The sequence below is a fragment of the Melanostigma gelatinosum genome, assembly GCF_949748355.1.
Source record: "Melanostigma gelatinosum genome assembly, chromosome: 20".
Lineage (NCBI taxonomy): Eukaryota > Metazoa > Chordata > Actinopteri > Perciformes > Zoarcidae > Melanostigma > Melanostigma gelatinosum.
Genome location: NC_136653.1, coordinates 22,043,043 through 22,068,042, shown reverse-complemented (window position 1 = coordinate 22,068,042; position 25,000 = coordinate 22,043,043). Strand labels below are relative to the sequence as shown.

The following is a 25,000-nucleotide window of genomic DNA, read 5'->3' as shown; positions in this document are numbered from 1 at the left end:
GGAGAGTCCTTCTGACTGTATAATGTGATGAGATGTCAGTCCTATGAAAAACCCATTACCTGCCTGTGTGTGAGTGTGTGTGTGCGTGAGTGTGTGTGTGTGAGAGTGTGTGTGTGTGTGTGTGTGTGTGATGACTCCGTAGATGAGAAACGCTGTCGAGCTGTGTAATAAATGTGTGTGTCATTTTAGACCTACAACACTTTCCCAATCTGAACCTGACACCCACCATCAGTCACAGAGAGAGAGAGAGAGAGAGAGAGAGAGAGAGAGAGAGAGAGAGAGAGAGAGATAGAGTGAGAGAGAGAGAGAGAGAGAGTGTATGTGTGTGTTAAACTGGCCGTGACGGAGATGAAAAAGTGGAAACATTTCGGTGTCTCTATTTATGACAGAAGGAAATCACGTCTGAAACCAGTCCGACCAGTAGAGCTCTACACTGGACTGTTTGAAAACTGGGAGAGAAAGAAACCAGTGTGTACCAAAGACCAGAGACCAGTCTGTACCAAAGACCAGAGACCAGTCTGTACCAAAGACCAGAGACCAGTCTGTACCAAAGACCAGAGACCAGTCTGTACCAGAGACCAGAGACCAGTCTGTACCAAAGACCAGAGACCAGTCTGTACCAAAGACCAGAGACCAGTCTGTACCAAAGACCAGAGACCAGTCTGTACCAGAGACCAGAGACCAGTCTGTACCAAAGACCAGAGACCAGTCTGTACCAAAGACCAGAGACCAGTCTGTACCAAAGACCAGAGACCAGTCTGTACCAAAGACCAGAGACCAGTCTGTACCAGAGAACAGAGACCAGTCTGTACCAAAGACCAGAGACCAGTCTGTACCAGAGAACAGAGACCAGTCTGTACCAGAGAACAGAGACCAGCCTGTACCAAAGACCAGAGACCAGTCTGTACCAGAGAACAGAGACCAGTCTGTACCAAAGACCAGAGACCAGTCTGTACCAAAGACCAGAGACCAGTCTGTACCAGAGACCAGAGACCAGTCTGTACCAAAGACCAGAGACCAGTCTGTACCAGAGACCAGTCTGTACCAAAGACCAGAGACCAGTCTGTACCAGAGAACAGAGACCTGTCTGTACCAGAGACCAGAGACCAGTCTGTACCAGAAATCAGAGACCAGTTTGTACCAGAAACCAGTGACCAGTCTGTACCAGAAACCAGAGACCTGTCTGTACCAGAAACCAGAGACCAGTCTGTACCAGAAACCAGAGACCAGTCTGTACCAGAAACCAGAGACCAGTCTGTACCAGAGACCAGTAACCAGTGTACCAGAAACCAGAGACCAGTCTGTACCAGAGAACAGAGACCAGTCTGTACAAGAAACCAGTCTGTACCAGAAACCAGAAACCAGCATGTACCAGAAACCGGTCTGTACCAGAGATCAGAGACCAGTCTGTACCAGAGAACAGAGACCAGTCTGTACCAGAGAACAGATGCCATTCTGTACCAGAGACCAGAGACCAGTCTGTACCAGAGACCAGAGACCAGTCTGTACCAGATACCAGAGACCAATCTGTACCAGAGACCAGTCTGTACCAGAGAACAGAGACCAGTCTGTACCAGAGAACAGATGCCATTCTGTACCAGAGACCAGAGACCAGTCTGTACCAGAGACCAGAGACCAGTCTGTACCAGATACCAGAGACCAATCTGTACCAGAGACCAGTCTGTACCAGAGAACAGAGACCAGTCTGTACCAGAGACCAGAGGCCATTCTGTACCAGAGACCAGTCTGTACCATAGAACAGATACCAGTCTGTACCAGAGAGCAGTAACCAGTGTACAAGAAACCAGAGACCAGTCTGTACCAGAGAACATATACCAGTCTGTACCAGAGACCAGTAACCAGTGTACAAGAAACCAGAGACCAGTCTGTACCAGAAACCAGAGACCAGTCTGTACCAGAAACCAGAGACCAGTCTGTACCAGAAACCAGAGACCAGTGTACAAGAAACCAGAGACCAGTCTGTACCAGAAACCAGAGACCAGTCTGTACCAGAGACCAGTAACCAGTGTACAAGAAACCAGAGACCAGTCTGTACCAGAAACCAGAGACCAGTCTGTACCAGAGACCAGTAACCAGTGTACAAGAAACCAGAGACCAGTCTGTACCAGAAACCAGAGACCAGTCTGTACCAGAAACCAGAGACCAGTGTACAAGAAACCAGAGACCAGTCTGTACCAGAAACCAGAGACCAGTCTGTACCAGAGACCAGTAACCAGTGTACAAGAAACCAGAGACCAGTCTGTACCAGAAACCGGAGACCAGTCTGTACCAGAAACCAGAGACCAGTCTGGACCAGAGACCAGAGATCAGTTCAGTTGACTGCATCTGGACTGGTCTGGTTTTCAGTATAATGATAAAAGTGCTGGACAACGAAACAGTTTTCTTTATTCTGTTTTGATTTTGTCTCTTCAAGGTCACACACACATACACACACATACACACACACACAGCCTCAGAGGCAGAGAGATCTGCTGCTTTCAGTTTAAAGGCTATCAAAACACTTTGTAGAGAGAATTTATCTGTGTGTGTGTCACAGTAGGCCGAAGAGAAGCTGTTTTCTGCTTCAGGCTTCAGCCAGTCATACTGAGTGGGAGGTGTGTGTCATAATGTGTGTGTGTGCTAATGTGTGTGTACAGGGCAAACAGCTGTTCAGAGTGTTTGAGGGCTTCAAGGTACACAACTAAATATTTAAATGTAATTTTCTGCGAACTATGAATGAAAGTGTGTGTGTGTCTGTGTGTGTGTGTGTGTGTGTGTGTGTGTCAGCTGCCCATCGTAGATTAATCTCCACACAAACTCTCTCTGTATATATATCTATATAGATATATAGTCTCTCCAGAGTAATCTGGGTCTACTGGGTCTCTAACCAGGGAGGCATCCAGGAGGATCCGGATCAGATGCTGAACCTCCTGTCCTCTTGAACCTGAAGGATCAGCGTCTCTACTCTGAGTCCAGAGTCTCTACAAAGGAAGCTCCTCTCAGCTGGTTTTGATCTCATCGTTTCAGTCACCACCCAAAGATCAGGACCACAGCTGAGGGTCTGAACCTGAACCGGACTGGTAGATCCAGAGCTTTGCCTTCAGGACTCCTTCTTTACCACAATGGTCCGGTACAACAAGATCCACTGGGGACACCGAACTGAACCTCCATCTAACTCTTTATTTGAACCCTCACTGCTAAACAAGACCAGAGACTCACTACGGAACCAGCAGAGAACCCTGAACTCAGACTTGGAGGGTCTGACCCTCATCCCGACCACTTCACACTCTGAAGACCACGTTTTGAAGGAGCCAACAGAACCACATCATCTGCAAAGAGGAGAGGGGATATTCTGAGGTCACCAAACTGGACACTCTCCTCCCCGGCTGGGTCCTTGAGATCCTGTCCATGAAAACCACAACCAAGATCCGCGACAAGGGGATGACCCCGGTACCCCGTCGTCCTACAGTACCCCCCACAGGACTCCAAGAGGGACACGGTGACAGGCTTTCTCCGGGTCCACAAACACATGTAGACTGGATGGGCAAAACTCTCATGACCCTCTCCAACTGACCTGCCAGGGTTAAGAGCTGGTCCACTGGTCCAGGACCAGGACAGAATCCACATAGATCCTCCTGAATCTGAGGTTCCACAATCGGTCTGAACCTCCTTTCCAGAACCGTAGAATAACCTTTCCTTCGGAGGATCAGCAGTGTGATACCCCGATAAATGGGAACCACCACCCCGGTCCACCAGTCCACAGTCCCTGTCCCAGACCTCCATGAGACTCTGAAGACCCCAAGACCATCCAAGACCAGAAGGCCTCCTACACGGCTGGTCCACCAGCAGGTTCTCAGGTCGTCTCCACATCCGGCCCCGATGAGCTCCTGACCACAGCTCCTACAGAACGGAGGTCTGACGATGACTCTGTCTGACTCCACCGGGATGAACCAGAAACTCTTCTGGAGGGAGTTCTAGACCTCGTGCACTGGGTCCTGATCCAGACCCAGTTCATCACTTCACTGAGACCAGAGCTGGTCTTAGACCAGTCTCACTCTTCACAGGAGACACTGTTTCTTATTGTTTCTGTGTATTTCTGTGTGTTTTCTGACCTGGGAGCTGCTTGTCTCCGGCCGCCAGAGCGATGCGAATGTACGGCGTGGTGAGCTGGGTGACGATTATAGCAGCTGTTCATCCAGGAAGGCATGCAGAGAGAGAGACAGACAGCGAGAGAGAGAGACAGACAGGCTGTAGCAGGGGTTTGTACTGAAGCAGAGATATTAGTAACACACCTGGAAGAGAAGCTTGTTAATCAGCCAGCCAATCAATCAATCAATCATCAGTCATTAAAACAAGCAGAAACATCAACAGTTCAGAGAGACAAGGATTCAGCAGCAGAAACAAAAAGAGTTCAACTGTTTCTACAGATCTTCAATATCTCAACACAATATTAAATTATACATATATATATATATATATATATATATGTATATACAGTATATATATGATCCATGTTTGTATGCAATGTGAATATATAAATATTTAATATCATGTGTTTGTTGTCTTCTTTGTTTGCTTCTAGATGTGAATGTCCTCCCTTTGACATCCTGAGCTTATGTTAATTGTCTATGTGAGGTGAACGTGTGTGTGTGTGTGTTTCAGAGCTTTCTACTATTTCAGAATAAAATCATTTCGCTGTAAACTGTGTTTTCTTTGTGCTAAATGGTGCAGTTAACATTCAGAAGACGTTCTTCTCTCCTTTACATTCACATCAGCTCCATTCACTGTTAGCTCTGAAAGAGGAGGTGGGGGTGGGGGGGACTCCCCCCTGGGAGATCTGGTTGGCTGCTGCAGCGTGACTGACAGGTGTCAGGGGACCAGAACAACCAATCAGCATCTGGTGTCGTTAGCCACCAGAACTGTGCTCCAATAAAAGCTGATTAAAGCCAGAACAGTCAATAAATGAGTGTGTGTGTGTGTGAGAGAGTGTGTATGTGTGTGTGTGTGAGAGAGAGAGAGAGTGTGTGTGTGTGTGTGTGTTTGTGAGTGAGTGTGATAATTCTGGATGTTCATCAGGGGAGATAACTGTGTTTTTAGCTTGTTTAGCTGTGCTGCTAAACAGCTCTCTGGACACCCATAGAGTCCAGGTCATTAGCCTGGCGTTAGCATAGCATAGAGTTCAGTGTGTGCTGTATGTATGTTGTGTGTCTGCCTGCCTGTCTGTCTGTCTGCGGAGGACATTAGGTCTTCCTTTTCCTAGACAGATGTCGGGAACCAGCAGCCATCTGTGAGCCATTATACTTCTGGATGGGACCAGTGTGCTAACCGTTAGCGTAGCACTCCAACAGCTAACTGCCATCTGTGTCTCATTACACAGAATGGGCTCGCTGCTGACTGGCTAGCTAGCGGCTAATATAGCAGTTAAATCCAATTCAGCAGAGACCAGACATTAGGTCCAAATTGCTAGTGATGCTAACGGCTAACAGCACAAAATAAAATGTACTCTCCACTTTTCAAAATAAAATGGTAAGTAAAAATGTATGGAATACTTTTCAAATAAAATATTATTGAGTATGTATGAAAATTAAATAGTACTTTTCTCCTGTCAAAATAAAATCTTATTGAACCTTTTTCAAAATATAATGTTCCTCAGCACCTTTTAAAATAAAACAATTATATGCCTTTCACAATAAATCATACTATTTTTACCATTCTTCAGTGTTAATAGTAACACATTTCAAGGTAAAACACACTCTACACAAACATGTAAATATAACTACTCTATACCTTTCAAAATAAAATGTGCTGTATGTGTTTCCAAAATAAAATCTATTTAAAGCAAATGTACCACCTTTTTAAAGATACATAATTCCTAGCTTTTAATATTGTTCCCTTTTTTATTGGCAATAAATGTAAGTATGCTCAAAACGTAAAATCTCATTAAAGAACTTTCAAATTAAAATGAGCTGAACTTTTTACAAAATGAGAAAATCGCCACATAAAATGTCACCTACAACTTTTGGGATAATAATAATAACATTAATAACTCTGCAGTTTAAAACTAAACTGTCCCTAAAACCTTTGGTAATAAAAAAGTACTCAACATCTTTCAAAATACAATGTACTCAACAACTTTTAGAATAAAATCATCAGGAACACCCTCCAAAATAAAAATTAAATGGAATTGATGGAACAAAAACATTCAATATATAATATAATCTATAATCTACATGTTTCAGTTGATTTTAATGGCAGCAAACCCTTTTAAAATGAAATAATAGGGAACCTTCCAAAATAAAATCAGTCAATTTCAAAATAGCACCTTTACCTTTCAGAATATAATCTACATTTACAGATTTAAACCTAAAGTATGTTCTTATGTATAAAAACGTGTAATAATTCATATTGTGTGTGTTTTGTGTCTTTATGTATTTTCATAATATTTTTTTCAAAGCTGCTCTCTTTACTGCCTTTTCAAATATAAAGATGACTCTAGTGGGTTCTGTCCGGTTCCAAATAATAATAAATAATATAATCTAATCTGAAAATATACTTCTTCAAAATAAAATGCAGCATATTTATTTACCTTTGGTGGCGACTCGCACACAGTCGATCTTTGTCTCCTGTAAGAGAGACAAGAAAATGAGTTTCCTGTCAACACAGATGCCGACATATTAGCTGTCACACACACACACACACACACACACACACACACACACACACACACACACACACACACACACACACACACACACACTCGTAAACAGAGCAGACAGACGGAAAATGGCTGTGGATCAGTGCCTGTGGTGGCATTTAACAACCAACACACACTTGAGACATACACACACACACACACACACACACACACACACACAGAAAGTGAGACAGGTTTTGGTGAAAGGCGAGAGAGAACATCCTGTGTCTTTCTGGTTTTAACAAACAGATGACAAATTAACCACAAGAGCTCATGAATATTCATGCTCACACGCACATGTGCATGTGTCACGCACATGCACATGTGCGTGACACATGCACATGTGCGTGACACATGCAGCAGCGTGTCTCTGCGGTGTGGCGACAGTAAAAAGCACTACGGTCGCTGCATTATTCAACACACACACCAATTAAACCTCCCGGCGTCAATAATTAACATCTGTGTGTGTGTGTGTGTGTGTAAAACGGTGAACAATTATCTTCCTTTCACACACATACGTGACAAAACACACACACACATCCTCCACTGCAGCCTATTAGTGTCACTGGTCAGGCTGCTGAAACTATCCCCACTCCCAGTAAACTGTGTGTGTGTGTGTGTGTGTGTGTGTGACCTCTCCGTTTCACTCCTCTGGTTTTTATGACAGACAGAACAAAAAAGTGGAGAACATTGAAAGAGAACTGACGAACAGAATAGAATGTAATAGAATAATGTGGAAGCTTTGTTGTAACACACACACACACACACATATACACACACACACATTTACACACACACACATATATACACGCACACACATATACACACACACACACACATTTACACACACACACACACACATACACACACACATATACACACACACATATACACACACACACACATATACACACACACCTATACACACACACACACACACACACACATACACACACACACACACACACACACACATACACACATACACACAAACACACACACACACACACATGGAGCTCTGCTGCACACTGAGATTGATATCTTGACAACAGATGCTCCTTTAGATACAGTTTGTGTCTCAACACTAAGAAAAGGTGTGCTGGTGAACAGGTGTGCTGGTGAACAGGTGTGCTGGTGAACAGGTGTGCTGGTGAACAGGTGTGCTGGTGAACAGGTGTGCTGGTGAACAGGTGTGCTGGTGAACAGGTGTGCTGGTGAACAGGTGGACTCACCCCGTTAGCAGTGCTGACGGCCTGGTAGTAGATCCCATAACTCTTATGAGGCAGCAGAGGAGCGTTCCAGTAACCGCTGTAGGTTCTGTTATCACCTGTAGACACAAACAGGTAACCAGGCTAACCCTTATCTGTTAACTCTAACAAGCCTGTTCATTTAGTAACTAACTAACTAAGTCAGTAACTAAGTAACTAGCTAACTAAGTATAAGTAAGTAACTATGTAAGTAACTGAGTAAGTAAGTAAGTGACGAACTAACCAGCTAACCAGCTAACTAACTAGAATTAAGTAACTAAGTACCTGACTGACTAACAAACAAACTAACTGAGTAAGGAAATAAGTAAGTAACTAGCTAACGAACTAGCTAATTAAGCTAGTAACAAACTAACTAACTAACTAACTTAGTAAGGAAATAAGTAAGTAATAAACTAGCTAACGAGCTAAGTAACTAAGTAAGTAACTAACTAGTGTTGTGAGTGTGTGCGTGACTGACCCACACAAAAGGGCATCGGTGCGCTCAGCTCGCTCATCAGCAGCTCTGCACCGAAGTAATACTGAGAGTTGAGCAGCGTGGCGTTCTGGAAGTGGATCGGAACCGGATAACAGCGCAGGATCTCTGCAGTACCTCTCCTCTGTCTGCGGGGGCGCTCCTCCTCCACCACCACTTGGTACTTACTGCACACAGACAGGTTGAATACATCACTTTTAGGTTAAAGAATAAATGCTCTGGTACTTTTGTTCATCAGACATATTTTGAGTAACAGTGCTAAGGTATAACTGCCGCACTACATAGTTATTAGTTATTGATCAGATATTAATAATGTGGATGTTTATTACTCCTCTATATCTTTATATAGATGACAGTTATTGATCAGATTTTAGTTTTGAGGTTGGATGTTATTGACTGGATTTATATTATAAATGCTCTCGTCGTCTTCTCCTCCATGTGTTGGTTCATTATTCAGCTCCACAGAAAGGTCAGCTCTGCCTCTCCTCCATCACTCCTTCATATTTATTAACTCTCTGCATGTGGAGGCTGTAACTTTGGAACAGTGTGACATTAAACTGATAATTCATTCCATCCTGTCTGAGCAGGTAGTAAATCCTGAATGTCTCTAAAGGACACACAGACAGGAAACTAATGGAACGAGTTCCAAATGAAGAATCATCAATTTGTTTGTGAACTAATTATGATTGAAAATAAATTCCTGTTCAGCAGTTCTGCTGTGAGCAGAAGGTCTTAATAGGACAAATAAATAACAGCTATGTGTCCGTCTGAAGGAGGAGAGGAGCCATCCCATAAATAATGCTGGTTACCACGGTAATTTAAAGCTGCAGTATGGTTTCAGTCTGCTGAGCAATACAACTAAACTCTTGAGAATTCAATGGAAACTTTATCTGATCTGAAAAACTCTACCAACTCCACAAAAACTCTACCGGCTCTACAAAAACTCTACCGGCTCTACAAAAACTCTACCGGCTCCACAAAAACTCTACCGGCTCCACAAAAACTCTACCGACTCTACAAAAACTCTACCGGCTCTACAAAAACTCTACCGGCTCTACAAAAACTCTACCGGCTCTACAAAAACTCTACCGCCTCTACAAAAACTCTACCGACTCCACAAAAACTCTACCGGCTCGACAAAAACTCTACCGGCTCTACAAAAACTCTACCGGCTCTACAAAAACTCTACCGGCTCTACAAAAACTCTACCGACTCTACAAAAACTCTACCGGCTCTACAAAAACTCTACCGCCTCTACAAAAACTCTACCGGCTCGACAAAAACTCTACCGGCTCTACAAAAACTCTACCGGCTCTACAAAAACTCTACCGACTCTACAAAAACTCTACCGGCTCTACAAAAACTCTACCGGCTCTACAAAAACTCTACCGGCTCTACAAAAACTCTACCGGCTCGACAAAAACTCTACCGGCTCTACAAAAACTCTACCGGCTCTACAAAAACTCTACCGGCTCTACAAAAACTCTACCGACTCTACAAAAACTCTACCGGCTCTACAAAAACTCTACCGGCTCGACAAAAACTCTACCGGCTCTACAAAAACTCTACCGCCTCTACAAAAACTCTACCGGCTCGACAAAAACTCTACCGGCTCTACAAAAACTCTACCGGCTCTACAAAAACTCTACCGGCTCTACAAAAACTCTACCGGCTCTACAAAAACTCTACCGACTCTACAAAAACTCTACCGACTCTACAAAAACTCTACCGACTCTACAAAACCTCTACCGGCTCCACAAAAACTCTACCGACTCTACAAAAACTCTACCGGCTCTACAAAAACTCTACCGACTCTACAAAAACTCTACCGGCTCCACAAAAACTCTACCGACTCTACAAAAACACTACCGACTCTACAAAAACTCTACCGACTCTACAAAACCTCTACCGGCTCCACAAAAACTCTACCGACTCTACAAAAACTCTACCGACTCTACAAAAACTCTACCGGCTCCACAAAATTCAATAAAACTGTAAAAATATTTTCAAGCTTGATGAAAACTTGGAAGGCTCTAAAACGACTTTACGGAAGCTTCATTAACTCGGCCGATCGTATTGACACCAAAGACAAGCTGACAGCAGGGAAACTGCTGCTCTGTCGTCAACAGACTGTATGTGTGGTTCCCAGAAACACAGAGCTGTACCTGAATGCAACACAGAGAGTTTTCATCAGCGTTTGTGTCCCGCGGGAAACGTTGGAAACAATAGTTGTGTTTTTCACTGGAACCAGAATCCGGACAGCAGTCATATATCACACACACACACACACACACACACTTAATGGGTGTGAACGGTGAAACTGCAGTGTTGTCACATTTCCTGCTGGACAGGAAACTGTAGGACGACAGGAAGACACACACACACACACACAAACTGTAAAGACACACACACGCACTGCAGTATTCGTATTGTTTAATTCCCCACAGAAAGGAGCAGAAAAGAGAACGATTCAATAATTTCTTCATTCTTTCCTTCTCTCTCCTCCCCCTCACTTCTGTCTCTCTTCATCTCTTTTCTTTCTCTGTCTGTCTTTGACAAACCGTCTCCAATCACATTTCTATATGCCGTGTGTGTGTGTGACAATAATCTGATTACAGTTTAGGTCGCTCACGGCAACACCTTTTGTCCTGCGATGTGAGGGTCTTATAAATGAGCATGTGTTGTACAGTGTGTGTGTGTTGGTGTGTGTTGAGGCCCCCGAGGGCCAAAACTCACTCTGGTGTCAGAAGAGACAAAAGCAAAGTTAAATATAAACACACACAAACATGAAATCGTATCTCTGAGCAGCATCTGTTCAATCTGATGGATTTCACAGAAACTATCATGTCAATTAACACACCACACGTCTGTGTCACACACACACACACACACACACACACTCTTGTTCTTGAATGAAAAAGAATGAAACATAAATCTTCGATTCGGTTGAAATTATCCATTTTCTCGTTTTCAGTCGACATGTGTTTTTTAAAAGCGCTCCGTTCTCCCAGGATGCCTGAACGAGCCACCAGCTGTGTGTTTGTTTCGTTTTACTTCTAACAAGGAGAAGAGACCTCATGGGGGGCGGGGATTACATCATCATATTTGAGTGTCGATCACAGTGAAGTGAACCAAATCATCTTCCACACGTGTAGCACATGTAGCACATGTAACACATGTAGGACATGTAACCAGAAACCTAAAACCAGCTCGTTAGTTCAGACTCCTTGTTGTCACATGACGTTGATCAGGAAAATAAAAGCTTATCTTCCAGTCTGGGGGCGACCGTGGCTCACTGGGTTAAGAGGTCGTCTGGGAACCGGAAGGCCAACGGTTCGATCCCCGACTGGAACGTGTCACGTGTTGAAGTGTACCTGAGCAATACACTGAACCCCCGGGTGCCGATCAATGGCAGCCCACTGCTCCCTATACAGGGATGGGTCAAATTTCGTGTATGTGTAAAAATGTATATGACAATAAAAATGGATTCTTATGCTTTTATTGTGGCACAATAAGCTGTTTATTGTTCATTTATTAACCGTCAGTTCATAATTAGAGATGAAGTGAAGCCTCTTTGTGTTTCCTGTCAGCTGTGTGTGTGTGACACATTAGCTAGTAATCCCTTGTTAATCCCTGGTGTTAGCAGCAGCTCTGAGCTGATTGTTAATGAACTAAATCCTTCGTTACGGCCCGATGACGAGCTGTTGACATGACGACTGTTACCGCGGATACGCCTCCCTCTGGACCCCGACGACGGGGATTGACCCATACGTTTGTTTATTGTTAATATTATTATTATAGTCATTATTATCATTGTTATTATCTACATTTAAGTTTTAGAAGGAAGAAGAACGACGGCTGATTGTTTTAATCTTTAATAAACAAACAGGATTATTATAATATATAATATAGTATTTATATATATGTATTAGGGGTGTAACGATACGCGTATTCGTATTGAACCGTTCGGTACGAGGCTCACGGTTCGGTACGCATGACGAACCGAACAATACGTTTGAATGAAAAAAATAATAATTTTCTTTTAAAAATCTTTATTTAAGCAGGTAGTCCCATTGAGATGAAAAATCTCTTTTGCAAGATGTAAGTAACAATACTACATAACATTAAGGAGCAGTTTTTGTTTTTTATGCTTATGTGTTGCTAAGAAGACACCCCAGAAGATGGGTCACTCAGGTATAGTTCCATCATTGTTCAAAGTCAAAGAATAACTTCATGATGTGAGTTGTAATGAATCAATATATTTTAAAATCAAGTACATTTCTCTGCATTTATAGTTTTCTACTGTACCGAAACGTACCGAACCGTGGCTCCACTGTATCGTACCCAACCGTGAGCTTTGTGAACCGTTACACCCCTAATATGTGTATACATTTCATTATAATATATTATATAATATATATTTATACATAAATATAAAGACAGTTTGTTTAAAATCTGTCACATTTGAATGATTTTATCATAATTTAGCATAAAAACAAAAAATGATTTCAAAGTGACAGTTTTTCTTCTTCATGTCATGTTTCAGTGTTTAACATCTCAGATATGAAACATTTATCAAGCAGAAGACTGAAAACATGAATATTTAAACATCTGTGTGTGTGTGTGTGTGTGTGTGTGTGTTACCTGACTGGAGCTCCTCTACTCTGAGCTGGTTTCAGTAGAACCGTCACGGTGGACTCGGTCTGGTTCAGAGGAGACTCCTGATCGTAGGCCGGCATCAGAGGAGCTGAGGAGGAGTGAGTCACTGTTACAACAGGTTTAGCCCAGGATCAGGACCAGAACCAGGATAAAGACCAGGACCAGGACCAGAACCAGGATAAAGACCAGGACCAGGATAAAGACCAGAACCAGGATAAAGACCAGGACCAGGACCAGGACCAGAACCAGGATAAAGACCAGGACCAGAACCAGGATAAAGACCAGGACCAGGATAAAGACCAGAACCAGGATAAAGACCAGGACCAGGACCAGGATAAAGACCAGGACCAGGACCAGAACCAGGATAAAGACCAGGACCAGGATAAAGACCAGAACCAGGATAAAGACCAGAACCAGGATAAAGACCAGGACCAGGATAAAGACCAGGACCAGGATGTAGAACATCCATGTTTTGTAATGTACTTGTAGACTTCATATCAGTAAAAGTTTATATCAGACACATCAAAGAGTATCTGAGTATTAATGAGGCCCCTATGGACCCCTGAGCATGTCCCGGTGGACCCCGTTAGTAATCCCTCTATGAACACTGACCTGAGATCTTGGTGGTGAACTGGGTGATGACTGAAGGCCCAAAGCCTTTGACAGTAGAGGCTCTTATTGTGAAGGAGTAGGTGGAGCCTGGGTAGAGGCCGGAGAACACGTGGCTCGTCTCATTGGCCGGTTTGAACACTTTCCCGCTCTGATTGGACAAGTCGAACTCAGTGTCGAAGGAGCTCAAGGCTTTATAGCAGATCTGAGGACAAGAACCCGGGGATTGTGGGTAAAGAACATCTGAATGTGGTTTGAATTGACTGATGAAGGACAGATATGGAGGGACAGACGGCGACAAAGAGGACAAACTGAGGACAGATGTGGAGGGACAGACAGAGGACCGATGTGAGGGACAGACAAAGGACAGTTATGGAGGGACAGACAGATGGAGAGATGTGGACAGAGGAGAGATGTGGCCAGACAGAAGACAGATGTGGACAGACAGAGGACAGTGGAGGTCTACCTCGTACTGGCGGATCCGGCCGTAAGTCTGAACCGGTTCCCTCCAGCTCAGACTGATCTGCTGCTCGTAGCTGCTGCCGAGGATCGAGTCCAAGGGGACGGATCCGGGAACTGAGACGGAGACATTTTATTCGTTTAACTTTTATTCAGAGACAAGTTGAAACCACAAAGAAGTTCACGTCTTCTCTCGTACCGTCCTCGTCCGTCAGCACCAGCAGCTCCTCGCTCTCCTTCCGTCCCTCTGGGTTACTGAGGACGAGTCTCAGGCTCACGTTGGTGAACGGAGGAAGGTTTCGTACGAGGTGCTGGGGGACGGAGCTCAGGGTGTCGTAGACCAGGTCCTCCTTCACGGGGTCCCTGTAGGACAGACAGAAGATAATGGGGAGTTAACATGTCCTCCACCTTTCTTTAAATGTCTGTCCCTCCTTGTTTTCACCCGGTGTCCCCCCTCTCTCCCTCCGTCCCTGTGTCTACCTGTCGGTCCACGTCCCCCTGTCTCCATGTCTGTCCCCCTGTCTGTCCCCGTCCCTGTCTACCTGTCTGTCCCCGTCCCCCTGTCTCCACGTCTGTCCCCCTGTCTGTCTCCGTCCCCCTGTCAACATGTCTGTCCCCGCCCCCCTGTCTACCTGTCTGTCCCTGTCCCCCTGTCTGTCCCCGTCCCCTGTCTGTCTCCGTCCCCCTGTCTCCATGTATGTCCCCGTCCCCCTGTCGGTCTCCGTCCCCCTGTCAACATGTCTGTCCCCGTCCCCTGTCTGTCTCCGTCCCCCTGTCAACCTGTCTGTCCCCGTCCCCTGTCTGTCCCCGTCCCTGTGTCTACCTGTCTGTCCCCGTGCCCCTGTCTGTCCCCGTCCCCCTGTCTACCTGTCTGTCCCCATCCCTGTCTGTCCCCGTCCCTGTGTCTACCTGTCTGTCCCCGTCCCCCTGTCTCCATGTCTGTCTCCCTGTCTGTCCCCGTCCCCCTGTCTCCATGTCTGTCACCCTGTCTGTCTCCGTCCCCCTGTCTCCCTGTCTGTCCCCGTCTCCCTTTCTGTCCCTGTCCCCCTGTCTGTCCTCCTGTCACCTGTCTGTCCTCGTCCCCCTGTCTACCTGCTGGCGGTCCCTGCAGGTCTGTAGTGGTACTGGACCGTCAGGTTGTAGCTGTAGCAGCGGGTCACGTTGTATCCGAACGGTTCCCATCGTAGCGTCACCTGTTTGGACTGAATGTCCACAACCTCGAGACGTCGGGGGCCGTGCATCGGGTCTAAGAGACAAAAACACAGGATCAGGGACTCTGTGGTCTCTAAGAACCTCCATCAGTGGCTGTACAGAGTGAGACCTCTTCAGTTTGTTCATGCTGAACTTCAGTAGACGTGGACTTTAAGTTTCACTGATGACATACTAACATACTAACATACTAATATTCTAACATACTAACATACTAATATTCTAACATACTAATATTCTAACATACTAACATATTAACATACTAACATATTAACATATGAACATATTAACATACTAACATACTAATATACTAATATTCTAACATACTAATATACTAATATTCTAACATACTAATATTCTAACATACTAACATACTAACATACTAACATACTAACATACTAACATAATAATATTCTAACATACTAACATACTAACATACAAACTTACTAACATACTAACATACTAACTTACTAATATACTAACATACAAACTTACTAATATACTAACATACTAACATACTAACATACTAATATTCTAACATACGAATATACTAACATACTAACATACTAACATACTAACATACTAATATTCTAACATACTAACATACAAATATACTAACATACTAACATACTAACATACTAATATTCTAACATACTAACATACTAACAAACTAATATTCTAACATACTAACATACTAATATTCTAACATACTAACATACTGATATACTAACATACTAACATACACATATACTAACATACTAACATACTAGCATACTAATATTCTAACATACTAACATACTAACATACTAATATACTAACATACTAACATACTAATATACAAACATACTAACATACTAACATTCTAATATACTGACATACTAACATACTAATATTCTAACATACTAACATACGAATATACTAACATACTAACATACTAATATTCTAACATACTAACAAACTAATAGTCTAACATACTAACATACTAACTTACTAAAATACTAACATACTAACATACTAATATTCTAACATACTAAAATTTCTAATATAATAATATTATAACATACTAACATACGAATGTAATAATATTCTAACATACTAACATACTAACACACTAATATAATAATATACGAACATACTAATATACTAATATTCTAACATACTAACATACTAACATACTAATATAATAATATATGAACATACTAATATACTAATATTCTAACATACTAACATACTAATATAATAATATACGAACATACTAATATAATAATATTCTAACATACTAAACATGCTAAACATTGTTGATTTAGTTTCCATTGAGTGAACGAGATCAAGTATTTTATATTAGATAAATGATATTCATTAAATATGATCGATACGTATTGATCACGTGACTGTATTGGTCATGTGATCAATACGGTCACGTGAAGAGAAGAGGTTCAACTGAACAGAGACACAAAGACAGAGGAGATTAAAGGAAGCTCTCACACACACACACACACACACACACACACACTCACACGCTCACGCAGACACACACACACACACACTCACACGCAGACACACACACACACGCTCACACAGACACACACACATGCTCACACGCTCACGCAGACACACACACACACACACAGACACACACACACACACTCACACAGACACACACACAGACACATACACACTCACACACACACACACGCTCACACAGACACACACACAGACACTTACACACTCACACGCTCACACAGACACACACACACACACACAGACACACACACACACGCTCACACACTCAGACACTCACGCACACCCAGACACACACACTCACACGCTCACGCAGACACACACACACACACGCGCGCTCACACAGACACACACACACACACAGACACATACACACTCACACGCTCACACAGACACACACACACACACTCACACGCTCACGCAGACACACACACACACACACACTCGCATGCTCACACACACACAGACACTCACACACACTCACACACACTCACTCACACACACACTCACTCATGCACACACATACACACAGGTTTTGTCAGGAGAAATTGCTCAGTCCTGCTCTCATCTATCATTCTCTCTCTGAGTGGATCGCTGTCTGTCATCTTGAAATACAGCACTTAGATTGGCCACTACACAAACAGTGTGTGTGTGAGTGTGTGTGAGTGTGTGTGTTTCAGGTGTTTTTCTGCAACCAATGAACAATACCTTTCCTGTTCTTTGTCGTGTTTCATCTCTGTGTGTGTGTGTTCGATTGTGGCTGTATAGAAACTTCTCTCTTCCTGTTATTGAGCCACACACACACACACACACACACACACACAGCACAATGGAGCCACTTGTGAGTTTCTCCACCTCGATTGTACGATGAAAGAGAGACGTCGAGCTAAATGGTCGGTCTGTGGGGAACACACGCACACACACACACACACACACACACACACACTGAGACATCGCCACACAATGGGGGTCGGGGGTCAAGGGGAGGGGGAGGAGGGGATTAAGGTGGATCCTATTACCCATAATCCCCGAGGGGAGAGTGAATGCTATCACATAAAATCCTACCATTCCCCCTCAATGTGTGTGTGTGGTCGCCATGGTTCCATCCCATAATTTTTGGGCTGACATTTAAATCAGACACAGACAGAAAGCTGATGATGTCATCAGGTATTTTTCCAGAACTCCAAACTACAACCTTCAGGAACTACACAAGGTCAACTTTCTGTTTGATGTTAAGATGAATATGAAGAGGAGGAAGCTCTTCATCTCACACACATATACACACACAAACTGTGCATCTCAATTTGATTCTGAGCCTGTCAGAAGCAAAGAGTTCTCAGTGTGATGTTAGCGTTAGCGCATAGGTTCTCAGTGTGATGTTAGCGTTAGCTCATAGGTTCTCAATGTGATGTTAGCGTTAGCTCATAGGTTCTCAATGTGATGTTAGCGTTAGCTCATAGGTTCTCAATGTGATGTTAGCGTTAGCTCATAGGTTCTCAGTGTGATGTTAGAGTTAGCTCATAGGTTCTGTGTGATGTTAGCGTTAGCTCATAGGTTCTCAGTGTGATTCTAGCATTAGCTCATAGGTTCTCAGTGTGATGTTAGCGTTAGCTCATAGGTTCTCAGTGTGATGTTAGCGTTAGCTCATAGGTTCTCAGTGTGATGTTAGCGTTAGCTCATAGGTTCTCAATGTGATGTTAGTGTTAGCTCATAGGTTCTCAGTGTGATGTTAGAGTCAGCTCATGGGTTCTCAATGTGATGTTAGTGTTAGCTCATGGGTTCTCAGTGTGATGTTAGCGTTAGATCATGGGTTCTCAGTGTGATGTTAGAGTTAGCTCATGGGTTCTCAATGTGATGTTAGTGTTAGCTCATAGGTTCTCAGTGTGATGTTAGCGTTAGCTCATGGGTTCTCAGTGTGATGTTAGAGTTAGCTCATGGGTTCTCAATGTGATGTTAGTGTTAGCTCATAGGTTCTCAGTGTGATGTTAGCGTTAGCTCATAGGTTCTCAGTGTGATGTTAGCGTTAGCTCATAGGTTCTCAATGTGATGTTAGTGTTAGCTCATAGGTTCTCAGTGTGATGTTAGTGTTAGCTCATAGGTTCTCAGTGTGATGTTAGCGTTAGCTCATAGGTTCTCAGTGTGATGTTAGAGTTAGCTCATAGGTTCTCAGTGTGATGTTAGAGTTAGCTCATATGTTCTCAGTGTGATGTTAGCGTTAGCTCATAGGTTCTCAGTGTGATGTTAGAGTTAGCTCATAGGTTCTCAGTGTGACGTTAGCGTTAGCTCATATGTTCTCAGTGTGATTCTAGCGTTAGCTCATAGGTTCTCAATGTGATGTTAGCGTTAGCTCATAGGTTCTCAGTGTGATTCTAGCGTTAGCTCATAGGTTCTCAATGTGATGTTAGAGTTAGCTCATAGGTTCTGTGTGATGTTAGCGTTAGCTCATAGGTTCTCAGTGTGATTCTAGCATTAGCTCATAGGTTCTCAGTGTGATGTTAGCGTTAGCTCATAGGTTCTCAGTGTGATGTTAGCGTTAGCTCATAGGTTCTCAGTGTGATGTTAGCGTTAGCTCATAGGTTCTCAATGTGATGTTAGTGTTAGCTCATAGGTTCTCAGTGTGATGTTAGAGTCAGCTCATGGGTTCTCAATGTGATGTTAGTGTTAGCTCATGGGTTCTCAGTGTGATGTTAGCGTTAGATCATGGGTTCTCAGTGTGATGTTAGAGTTAGCTCATGGGTTCTCAATGTGATGTTAGTGTTAGCTCATAGGTTCTCAGTGTGATGTTAGCGTTAGCTCATGGGTTCTCAGTGTGATGTTAGAGTTAGCTCATGGGTTCTCAATGTGATGTTAGTGTTAGCTCATAGGTTCTCAGTGTGATGTTAGCGTTAGCTCATAGGTTCTCAGTGTGATGTTAGCGTTAGCTCATAGGTTCTCAGTGTGATGTTAGCGTTAGCTCATAGGTTCTCAGTGTGATGTTAGAGTTAGCTCATAGGTTCTCAGTGTGATGTTAGAGTTAGCTCATATGTTCTCAGTGTGATGTTAGCGTTAGCTCATAGGTTCTCAGTGTGATGTTAGAGTTAGCTCATAGGTTCTCAGTGTGACGTTAGCGTTAGCTCATATGTTCTCAGTGTGATTCTAGCGTTAGCTCATAGGTTCTCAATGTGATGTTAGCGTTAGCTCATAGGTTCTCAGTGTGATTCTAGCGTTAGCTCATAGGTTCTCAATGTGATGTTAGAGTTAGCTCATAGGTTCTGTGTGATGTTAGCGTTAGCTCATAGGTTCTCAGTGTGATTCTAGTGTTAGCTCATAGGTTCTCAGTGTGATGTTAGCGTTAGCTCATAGGTTCTCAGTGTGATGTTAGCGTTAGCTCATCGGTTCTCAATGTGATGTTAGTGTTAGCTCATGGGTTCTCAGTGTGATGTTAGCGTTAGATCATGGGTTCTCAGTGTGATGTTAGAGTTAGCTCATGGGTTCTCAATGTGATGTTAGTGTTAGCTCATAGGTTCTCAGTGTGATGTTAGCGTTAGCTCATAGGTTCTCAGTGTGATGTTAGAGTTAGCTCATAGGTTCTCAGTGTGATGTTAGAGTTAGCTCATAGGTTCTCAGTGTGATGTTAGCGTTAGCTCATAGGTTCTCAGTGTGATGTTAGAGTTAGCTCATAGGTTCTCAGTGTGACGTTAGCGTTAGCTCATATGTTCTCAGTGTGATTCTAGCGTTAGCTCATAGGTTCTCAATGTGATGTTAGCGTTAGCTCATAGGTTCTCAGTGTGATTCTAGCGTTAGCTCATAGGTTCTCAATGTGATGTTAGAGTTAGCTCATAGGTTCTGTGTGATGTTAGCGTTAGCTCATAGGTTCTCAGTGTGATTCTAGTGTTAGCTCATAGGTTCTCAGTGTGATGTTAGCGTTAGCTCATAGGTTCTCAGTGTGATGTTAGCGTTAGCTCATAGAAACAGAGTTGAGACAGTAAAATATATAGAAGGATGAAAGTACAGAAAGAGAAGTAAAAGGTTGGAGGACGAGCAGAGCGTGAAGATCTGAGGTGAAAAGAGATAAAAGAGTGAAATATTGATATGATATTTTCTAAAAGCCTCGACAAACACCACACACACTTTAATGGATGTTAACACACACACAGATGTTTTTATCTTTTATGACCAATGCTGACCTCAGTGAGAGAAACTCAGCTCATTAATATTTACTGAGAGGAGCCTCTAAAATAAAAGTCATGTCATTTTGATTCATGTGTTATGATGCTTTCTATAATAATCATAATAATAATCAATCACAGATCAATAACTATCAATAGAGTTTTATTATCAACATCTACAATCAATGTTTGACTCACAGTCGTTTTATTATTATTGTTATTATTACTTTTACTGTTATTATTATTTATTAATTTGTATTACTATTATTACTATTATTATTATTATTATTATATATTACTATTTATTATTTTGTTTGGTATAATATTTTTATTTTCAGTTACATGAGTCTTTGGTCACATGACATCGTGAATAAAAGCAGAATATTAAATGATGGGACATGAAGCGGCTCATAGTGACTTCCTGTTTATCTGCCACCACGCTGAGTCGCCTCACTGAGCTCTAAGTCCTAAAGCTTGTTTGATGGACACACTGATTCATTATTGAACACACAAGCTGGTTTATAATTTATTGGAAGTAAAATGAATAAATAAAAGTGATTTAAAGACACAGACGAGTTATCAGAGCGAACATCATCAGACTGATGTGTGTGTGTGTGTGTGTAACACACTGGGCTCTGCTGGCTGTCAATCACACGCACGCACGCACACACACACACACACACACGACTTCTTCATGTTTCCTGCTGTTGATCCCAGAGGAGCGTTTGTTTTAATTTGCTGACAGTCCAGAGGGGCGGAGGGTACAACAAAGGAACAATCACACTGACATTTTGTTTTCTGATACAGAACCCGATAACATCCTGAAGGAACTCAAGAGTCTGATCAAAGAAGACATGGACCTCCAAAGACCTGTAGAATGACACCAAATTACTCTAGAACCGCATTATGAACCCCTAGAACCTCATCAAGGACCGACAGATTCTCAACAAGGACCACTAGAACCACATCAAGGACCACATCAAGGACCGACAGATTCTCAACAAGGACCACTAGAACCACATCAAGGACCACATCAAGGACCGACAGATTCTCAACAAGGACCACTAGAACCACATCAAGGACCACATCAAGGACCGACAGATTCTCAACAAGGACCACTAGAACCACATCAAGGACCACATCAAGGGCCGACAGATTCTCAACAAGGACCACTAGAACCACATCAAGGACTGACAGACTCCCATCAAGAACCACTAGAACCAAATCAAGGATTACAAGAATCTGATCATGGACCACTAAACCACATCAAGATCTCTGGAACCTCATAAAGGACCACTATAACTTCCCCAAATATTTCTAGAACGTAATCCAGGACTACAAGAACCACCTGTCCCTCCTTTCTTGATTCCGTAGAACGTCATCGATCGAACAAAAATAAGTTCCGATATTTCCAAACAGAATCCCTGAAGGCAGCAAGTTAACCTCATAACTCTGTGACCCTTAATATTCAAAATATTAGATTTATTGTAAACAATAACAAATGTATTTACAACTATTCATCTATTTGGAACATCATAATATATAAAACAACAATACCTGTATTTAAAGACACATTAAATCAATTTAGAACAATATTAAAAGGTTAAAGTTATCATCGTATTATTTTAGTGTGAGACGAGTTTTATGATTCATTGTCTGTGTTTGAGCTCAAAATCATGGAGTCCTCGAGGAGTGACCTCCTGAGGAACCTCGGGGGGGGGGGGGGGGGCTATGTGTGGTATGAGGTCTCTGAGAGGGGGGGGGGGTGCTATGTGTGGTATGAGGTCTCTGGGGGGGGGGGGGGGGGGGTGCTGAAGTCGAGTTCCAGCAGGTCTGAGAGAAGACATGTTGAGACCTGAACCAGTTATTTCCTGTAATAACAGACCTGAGGTCTGCAGCAGAACATGAGGACGAGATGCTCTATGTTATATAATATATATATATATATATATATATATAATATATGATATATATTGTATATTATACATATATATATATATATAATATATATATCATATATATATATAATATATGATATATATAATATTATATATATATATATATGTATATAATATACATCATATATTATATACATATATATATACATATTATACATTAATATACGGGATCTGGATATTGTGAAAAACAAGATGAACACACTTTAAGAAGTAGAATCTCAGAAGAAGTCAAGAAAAATACAGAAAATAAAATAAAAAACGTCTGAATCATCAATAATTAATCGTTAAAAACTCTTCAAACACAAACAGAGAGATGTGAAAACTGCAGCAGTCGGATTGTTGCACCTGTGTCATTATCGCGCTAATTGCTAATCACGTGCTGTTTGTTGTTGGAATGCACCCACAGGGCACACACACACACACACAGCTAGCATGCTATGCTGATGTGTGCACTGTAGCCATTAAGAGCGAATGCGTGCAGCGCTAACGAAGCCGAGCCTTAATGACCTCAACAATAACCATTTGCCACCTGATGAGCTCAGCACGAATGCGGGCTAGCACAGCATGCTACGCTAATGACTACACCATTAACCTCTTAATGAGCTCAGTGTGAGTGTAGCCGAGCAGTTAGCCGCTAGCAGTCATCATCAGTCATGTGACCTGACTCACCTGCACACTTGGTCCTGGCTCGGAGCGGTGGTCCGGGGTTTCCCGTGCCTCCATCCAGGGGCCTGGTGAGCAGCACGCTGATCTCGTACTCCGTGTCGGGGTCCAGGTGTCCGATCTTGTGGGTCGGCTTATCGACGGGGGTGGTGTCGATCAACATGCCCAACATGGTACGGTACTCCACCTGACAAATGATCATGTGGGATGATGATCCAGAGCAGTCCTGACCACAAGAATACTCACAGATCCCTAGAACCTCATCAAGGACCAGAAGAACCCCCTTACAGATCCTCAGAACCGTAACAAGGACCACAATAACCCCCTTACAGATCCGAAGAACCTTAACAAGGACCAATAAAACCCTCTTACAGATCCTTAGAACCTCAACAAGGACAACAAGAACCCCCTTACAGATCCTTAGAACCATAACAAGGACAACAAAAAAACCTTACAGATCCTTAGAAACTCATCAAGGACCACAATAACCCCCTTACAGATCCTTAGAACCTTAACAAGGACCACAACAACCCCCTTACAGATACCTAGAACCTCAACAAGGACAACAAGAACCCCCTTACAGATCCTAAGAACCTCAACAAGGACCGCAACAACCCCTTTACAGATCCTTAGAACCATAACAATGACCACATCAACCCCTTTACAGATCCGAAGAACCAGAGCAAGGACCACAATAACCCCCTTACAGATCCGAAGAACCTCAACAAGGACCACAATAACCCCCTTACAGATCCTTAGAACCATAACAAGGGCCACAGCAAACCCCTTACAGATCCTTAGAACCATAACAAGGACCACAATAACCCCCTTACAGATCCTTAGAACCATAACAAGGACCAGAACAAACCCCTTACAGATCATTATAACCATAACAAGGACCAGAACAAACCCCTTACAGATCATTAGAACCATAACAAGGACCAGAACAAACCCCTTACAGATCATTAGAACCATAACAAGGGCCACAACAAACCCCTTACAGATCCTTAGAACCATAACAAGGACCAGAACAAACCCCTTACAGATCATTAGAACCATAACAAGGGCCACAACAACCCCCTTACAGATCCTTTGAACACCATCAAGGACAACAATAACCCCCTCACCGATCCCTAGAACCTCCCCAAGGTCCATAAGAAACTCCAAGAGATCCCCTGAATATGACCACGGACCACTTGAGACTCGTTACAGATCAGTAGAACCTAAGAAGGATCACAAGAATTCAAGGAACAATAGCCTCATCTGAGGCAGAGGCCATATACGTTCATCAAAGACCCTTAAAACCTGCTAGCATACTCGGCAGACCTCAGCAGACATGA

General features: G+C 42.9%; 1 protein-coding gene across 1 annotated transcript in view; it reads right to left on the bottom strand.

Moving 5' to 3' along the window:
* LOC306794135 (receptor-type tyrosine-protein phosphatase mu-like) overlaps nt 1–25,000 on the bottom strand; it is a 130,952-nt gene that overhangs the window by 43,674 nt on the left and 62,278 nt on the right. The window contains 9 exon segments of the mRNA XM_079292067.1: nt 6,587–6,623; nt 7,927–8,021; nt 8,420–8,601; nt 13,079–13,181; nt 13,706–13,907; nt 14,169–14,278; nt 14,361–14,524; nt 15,254–15,407; nt 23,667–23,847. Of these exon segments, the coding sequence (XP_079148193.1) occupies nt 6,587–6,623; nt 7,927–8,021; nt 8,420–8,601; nt 13,079–13,181; nt 13,706–13,907; nt 14,169–14,278; nt 14,361–14,524; nt 15,254–15,407; nt 23,667–23,847 (1,228 nt within the window).